Source organism: Anastrepha obliqua, chromosome 3, assembly GCF_027943255.1.
Source record: "Anastrepha obliqua isolate idAnaObli1 chromosome 3, idAnaObli1_1.0, whole genome shotgun sequence".
NCBI classification, from domain to species: domain Eukaryota; kingdom Metazoa; phylum Arthropoda; class Insecta; order Diptera; family Tephritidae; genus Anastrepha; species Anastrepha obliqua.
The window spans coordinates 60875042-60882291 of NC_072894.1; the positions used below are offsets into that span (position 1 = coordinate 60875042).

The window sequence follows — 7250 nt, forward strand, 5'->3', positions numbered from 1 at the left end:
TATTTGCTATGTAGATACCATGCAGAATTTCTTGGTTTGGAATAAATACACTGTTTTCTACTGAGTTTATTGTAATTTTTCGGATCACTTGTGATCTTGCTGGCAGAACTATGGAATTGTTGCCAGAACTGTATGTTATCGGAACATAAATTGGGTATTTTAAGTTAGTTGGTCTGATTATAAGCCAGTCTTCAGACGGCTTGAAATCTAATTGACAGTTGTATTTTTTTATGAAATCTATTCCTAGTATTCCATCACATGGAATAGCGAATTGTAAATTTACAATGTGAAAATCGTGGGGGATTATGTAATTTGTGGTTTGGATTTCAATGGAAGTAAGTCCTTTAGATTTGGTTACTTCTTGACTTATTCCCTGTATATTTATTATATGATCAGTTTGAATGTATTGAAAAACATCTGAATTTTCTTTTAATATAGATATATCTGCACCTGTGTCTATCAAGAATACTAGTTCTTTCCCTGTGTTTATATTTGTGAAGGTTACGTATATGTTTTGGCTGAGATTGATGGTATGAATTTTATTATTTACTGCTGAGTATCTAAAGGCTACTGGGAGTTTCCCGAAGCGTTTTGGGTCACCCTTACATTATTGTTACTGTTTTGGTTATAACCTCCATTTTGGTGGTTATTTCCTCTATGGTTGACTCTGTTGTTTCCTCTATTATTACCTCTATAATTATTATATTGGTAATTATTATTCTGGCCATTATTGCGGTTGTTGTTATTATAATTATTATTATTATAATAACCTCGACCATTGCCTCTACCATTGCCTCTACCGCGATAATTATTCCTGTTGTTATAATTACCACGGCCCCTTTGGGCGAGCAATATTGAATTGGGATTGCCTGTCATTTCGGTACTACATTGTATATACTTTGTGACGGCTTCATCCATTGTTTTGAAATTGCCTGCCTCGAGGATTGTTTTTAACTTTCCGTGTTCACAATTTTTAACCATTGCGTTAATGGCTTCTTTAGTGCTGAATTTGTCAGCATGTTCGGCTGATAGGCCTTCGTCAATATACGAAGCTTCCAAAAGCTTTCGTAAATTGTCAATTTCTGTCGTGAATTTTTCGGCAGTTTTCCCTTTTTGCATTGTTTTAGACAATTTGGCTTTTACTACGTCGGATGTTTCACCGACTATAGTATCTTGCAATTTTTTGATTATTGCATTAATTGTCGTTTCATTTTGGACTTTGTATAGAGTTGAGCCAACAATTTTTGACTTAATGACCTCAACAGCTATTTCTTCGAATGTGCCTTTTGTCAGATTTATTAACTTCAAAGCTGTTACAAATCTTTGAAGATGTATTTTCTGTCCATTGAATTCTGGAATGGCATTCGATATGTCCTTTATGTATGCCCTTTGGGCGTTTACATCTGTCATGATGTATTCTTCTGTGTCTGCTGAGCTTGTGCTAGAATTCAATCCTTCTTCCTGTTCTATCTCATTATCTTCTTCAGATAAAGTGATTTGTGCAGGAATTGTAAGATCTTTTAGGTCGTTTTCTTTTATATCAGTTTCTTCGTTTGATTCAGGATCTGAATCTAAATCTGTTTCAACTGAATTCTGATCTTCTTCTCCATCTAGTGTTAATGGTGAATTTAACACTGTTGGAATGAAAATATCTAGCTGATACTTTTCTTTGACGTTATATAAATTTGAACGTAATTTGATCAACAATTTTGATATTTTTGACCAGTTAGTTTTATTTATTATACGTCTATTATCATGCACTAATATTCTTGCATCATTAAATGTTTCTACAAGAATTTTCGCATGTTTATTTAAAGTATCCTTTTGTATTGACCTATTCTGGCTTACACATTTGTAAGATTTATCAAATTTTTCTTTTAGTTCACGGATATTTAGGGTTAGTTGCTCCCATTCCATGCCTGGAATTCATTATGTATATGTATATATATAAAAGTTTTTTTTTTTTGTATATATAAACACATTACCATGAGAATCGTGTGTGCTTGTATATTATTTTCAGATCTTATCAAGATCGTTAGCTTGGCTTAAGGCTCTCTTTTTTATACATTTATTATGTAGGATGTAGGCTTTGTAAATAATATATGCACACATAATAATAACGATTATCAGTAACAATATGTTTGTTATTTTCATATCAGTATTTGACGATTCTATTTTATTTATTACATTTGCAGTGGAGTCCACTGTTTTGGTATCAATTAACCCCATTCTGGGTGTTATTATATATATATCATCAGATTTACTTATACTGTTTCTGCTCATTTATTTTAGTTTTGTTATTTCTAACATTAATGTTCATTTAGGAGTCAATTTTAATTTAATTAGTTTTTCCTGATTCGATCAACAGCGATCTCCTACCTAGTGGTTTGTATGGCTTCACGGGCCATACTCTAGCGGGCAATGCAGTTATCGCTTCCGCTTACTATATTTGTCTTAAATTAATTACAATATTTTTTTTTTTTTTTGTATTATATAAATATACCTAAATTCTGCTGCTGTTGATCGTCCATCTGCACCATGGCACGCTGGCGCTCCCTCGTTGACGCAAGCGGCGGGGTGCCTCTCGCGTTTGATGTCTCTAGTTGTTGTTCGTCTTGGTGTTCGGATCCGCTGCCGTGCAGTGCTTGCACGTGTATTGGCAGAACGCACTGTCCAATGGTCCCTCGCAGTCGGTTGGGCACTTCTTGGCTGGTTTACTGGGCTGGGCTTTTATTGCTCCTGGCTGGTTTAATTTGGGAATAGTGTTAGCAATTGTTTTTATATGTCTTTGTGTGGTGGTAGAGGTTGAATGCTTATGGTTTGTCTTCTGGGCTTGATCAATCTGATCTAGCTCGGCTTGTAGTGCTATTGTTGCCTCCCAACGTAATGGTGGGTTGGTGGCAAACAATAGTTTGAGAATTTCCGCCTTCCTCTTTTGGAGGCGTACTCGTATGCCGCTTCTTCCGGCTTTTTTTTCAATATGGGTATGAAATGAAAGCTGTTGATAAGTGCTTTTGATGACTAGGGTCTCGAAATATATGCCAAAACGTGGACCCGCCGTGTCTTTGAACCGAATTAAACCAAACTTACGCACATTGTTAAGTAAGTATTGAAAATGGGTTTCGCAAAGTTTGGTTGTAATTCGGAGCACTGGCAACGGGTACAGCGTTGTTTTGAACCAGCCATAATGTCGCTTACTTTTTTAACGCTTGGGGCGGAACTGAACTGTCAAGTTGACAGTGTGAGTTACAATGTGTCAATATTTCTTTCTGATTTGGATGCCATAAGGAAAAAACGTAAGTGCAACATGTAAAAATTGTTTGTGATTTTTTTTGGAGTGGATTTTGGAACAGTGAATAGTTTCTTACGAAATTTGAGAATTTAATGTGATGCTTAATAAAACATAGAAATTGAAACGGAAAATTCATGGATGATCAGGAAAAAAGACGATTGTTTATTCATATGCGTTGATTTGAAATTTAAGAACAATCTTCTTTTTTCCTGATTTTCAATTTATATTTTATTTTTACTCAAAAACAAATATATTAGAAAAACAAAAAATATTGTTTATGCCAAAGCGCTTGAATAAAGAATAAAGAAATAAGTAATATAATATAATAATATAAAATAAGTAATTGTTACAAATTCAATCCACTGTTAAAGTTGTAAAAAATCGAAAACACGTGCAGAAGTAAAATGAAGGCGGCATAACTTTTACAAATGTCAAGAATTGGTGGTAAAATATTTTTAGGAATGTTCATCATACATGTGAAAAGAAGCAGAACTCAAATCAATTGACTTAGAGTGTCATCTTTTTGATCGTGGTGGTATTTGAACATCTTTTTGCTTCCATCTCAATTTGATTGGCTGATGACACCTTCGATAGGATCACATCAATTCACTTAGAAGCCTATCCTAGGTAGGTCGGTTGGGTGGTTGTCGTAGCGACACACTTAGACCTTTCGCAGGTCCATTGTGATACCACTGGATCTTACCCTTACCCTTACCCTACGTGTTCCTTTTCAAACCATCCGGGTAGCTTTAATAAACGAGCAGAGCCTCGCTAGTTTTAGATGCGCTATGTCCGCTACATCGGTTAAAAATGCTGTATCAAGAGTGCGCAGCCTCCTCATAGCTAAGCTTTCACACTCACATAAAAGGTGTCTGACTGTTTCCTCTTCTTCTGTATTAAGACAGCTTCTACAGAAATCGAAGTACGAGAGTCCTAACCTTCTAGCGTGGCTGCCTATTAAACAATGACCGAGTAATACCCTATCATTTTTCTTATAGCTTCTCTGTTAAATCTTAACAAGATTTTCGATCAAGTTCATCCGCCTTGCAGTTCCCTGCTATATTCCTGTGGGCTGGCACCCAAAAAAAGGTGCACTTTGTGGCGCTTAGATACGTCATTTAGAAGTTTAAAACATTCTAAGACTCTCGTTTTTATTACCGTAAGTTCCTATTTTATGGCAGTGAATTCCACCTGAAATACACTGCAATGATCAGGTAGGCGAAATGATTGGCTAACTCCGAGTTTATCGGAGCAAACCCCTCCACGTACTTTGTTGTCTAGGTTAGAGCCATCTGTATAGATGTTTATACCATTTTTCTTAACAATAAGTCCGTTATCCCATTCCTCTTTGGAAGGAAATACTGTGACGAAGCATTTATTTAAGTTGATATCCTTGGTCTTACAGAAATCCGTTGTGCCAGGAATGCAGCGGAATTTTTCTAAAATTGAAGAGTGTCCTCTCTGGTTCGTTCTGATTAGGCCGATTTCTCTTAGTCTGAGAGCTGCTTTGGCAGCTGTTTGCTTACCGAATCGCTCTATTGGTAAAAGGTTAAGCATAATATTTAGTGCCTCTGTGAGTGTATTCCTAAGGCCTTCGCAGATGCAAAGACTGGCCATTCTTTGTACATGTACCAGGGTTCTTTTAATATATAACTTATCTAAAGCCGGCCACCATACCGTATACCGTATAGTATACCGTATGTTAGGATTGGTCTGACAATTTGTGTGTAAAACCAATATACGATAAATGGGGAAAGACCACAACTTATTCCTATCAGCTGTTTACAAGAGTAGAGTGCTATTGTCGGTCTTTTTACTCTATCTTATAGTATATATAGTATCTTATAGTATAGTGCCGTTCCACCTAGAGTCGGGGGAGTTATATTTGCAATATTATGTTTCCTGGTAAATAGGATGAGTTCAGTTTTATTGGGGTTGACGCTTACCCCATTTGCCAGTTTTCAACCATATTTAGTAAATCTTGCATGACTTCTCTAAGTGTATTGGGAAATTTCCCTCTACTACCATTGCAACATCATCCGCATATGCTACGACGTGTTGTCCTCTCTTCTTTAGGCCCTTTAGCAAGAAGTTTAATGCACCCAGACGAGAGGGGACAGCACACCGCCTTGAGGTGTTCCTCTACTAACTTTTTTCCTGATCTTTGAGTTCCCTGGGGTTGCGATCACAAATCTGCTCAAGAGCATGTTTTTGATGAACTCAACCAGAGCCCCGGATCTCTCGAGCCTATCCTAAAACGGGATTTATGTATGAAGTCGTGCTAATGGATTATAAGGAGGGCAGAAAGTTATGAATTAATACTGTTAAAATTTTTATCAATTTATAAGTTTTCCGTTCATATTGATTTTACGTACAATAAAATCAAATATCTCCCACTATATATAAATGGAGTGCAAATCCCATATCATAACACGGCTAAAAACCTGGGTATGACTCTTGACACTAAACTGAGATGGAGTTCTCACGTAAAGAAGAAAAGAGAAGAATTTGATATTAAATTCAGAAACATGTATTGGCTTATGGGTAAAACATCTGCTTTATCCATGTACAATAAAGTACTTCTCTACAAGCAAATACTAAAACCTATTTGGACGTATGGGATACAACTATGGGGTTGCTCAAGCTACAAATTCAAAGGTTCCAGAATAAAATTTTGCGATGCGCTACTAACGCGCCCTGGTATGTACGCATCAGCGATCTCGAACGCGATCTCGGCATAGAACCAGTTGCCGTCGTAATTAAAAAAAATGCCCTATCTCATATAAATAGGCTATCTCATCATGTCAACAGCGAAGCCTCAGCCCTCACTGGCCAACAAAAATGGTTTGTAAGGCTGAAACGCAAAAAGCCGAACCACCTCGTGCAGTAATCAACTCCTTTGCAAGTTTTGTGCAAAGCACCATCATATTAATTGTATTATACAAAAACCGAAGAAAATTGTTCGTTAGTTTATTTTTGTTAACTAGTTACAATAAAAATGAATATTAAAAAAAAAAAAAAATTTATAAGTTTTATCAATACTATGGATCCAAGTTACTACCGAGTAATTCTTTTGCTTTTTTGCCAACATTTGCAAGGTAATCCATAAATTTAATTGGAAATGTATTAATATTCGTTTCTGCAAATTTTTATGAAAACACTTATGTACACTGTAATCAAACTCTTCTTCTAGAATTTGTAAATCTAGAATTTACGAATATTTTCAAGGTGATGGTATTAGCATCTACAACATTTGCATGTCCTTTGCTTTTGTAAAGGTGATACTCAGTGCCAAAGTTTTCTTGCGAATATAAACAAACAAATAAGGTAAAAGGAAGCAGACCAACACTGGCGCCATTACCGTGAATGAATTCGCCATGGAATGAGAACTAAGGGAAAATTCAAATTAAAATTTCACGTTCAATTTGACATTATAGTCAGTACAAATTAAAAAAAAAAGTTCTTCGTAAACTTGCTCAAGATTTCCTGAAGAAAGGAGTGGAAACAATGTGTGAAAACAGAAAACACTGGAGCAAAACAGTGTCGATTTTCTTTCAAGAGCTAAAAAGAGGAATGCGCCCACATCACTTCTAAGTGGAAACTGCCCATATTTTCCTTGAGGGATTAATTCAGTAAAATTGTTTTGCATGAAAACCACGTTATAAGTACATAGTGAAATACATACATACCTACATACGTACAGAATGTGGGATTTTTACCCTGTGCAGACTTACGTAATTCAGCTGAAAACTCCTGCGCTAAATGAAATATCCATTATTGAAATAAAAGACTTGTTTTATGCTTTTCTTTGCTGTTTGCGTACATTCTCTTTTTAACTTTAATATCGCTGCATTTCTGGCTTAGGACTAGAATTTGGTTCAACGAAATTCATTCACTTCGATATGAGTTTGTGGATGCATGTATGTGTGTGTGTGTATATGTGTAGGCTGGTGAGGCT

General features: G+C 35.9%; 1 protein-coding gene across 1 annotated transcript; it reads right to left on the reverse strand.

Moving 5' to 3' along the window:
- Nucleotides 1-567: 567 nt before the first annotated feature.
- On the reverse strand, nucleotides 568-1917 carry LOC129242028 (putative uncharacterized protein DDB_G0286901). The gene has a single exon (XM_054878589.1). The coding sequence runs from the start codon at nucleotides 1915-1917 to the stop codon at nucleotides 568-570; it is 1350 nt and encodes a 449-aa protein (XP_054734564.1).
- Nucleotides 1918-7250: the final 5333 nt, after the last annotated feature.

Bases quoted from the DNA above. Each gene is read 5' to 3' on its own strand.
- LOC129242028 (XM_054878589.1), bottom strand. From the start codon at position 1,917: ATGGAATGGGAGCAACTAACCCTAAATATCCGTGAACTAAAAGAAAAA.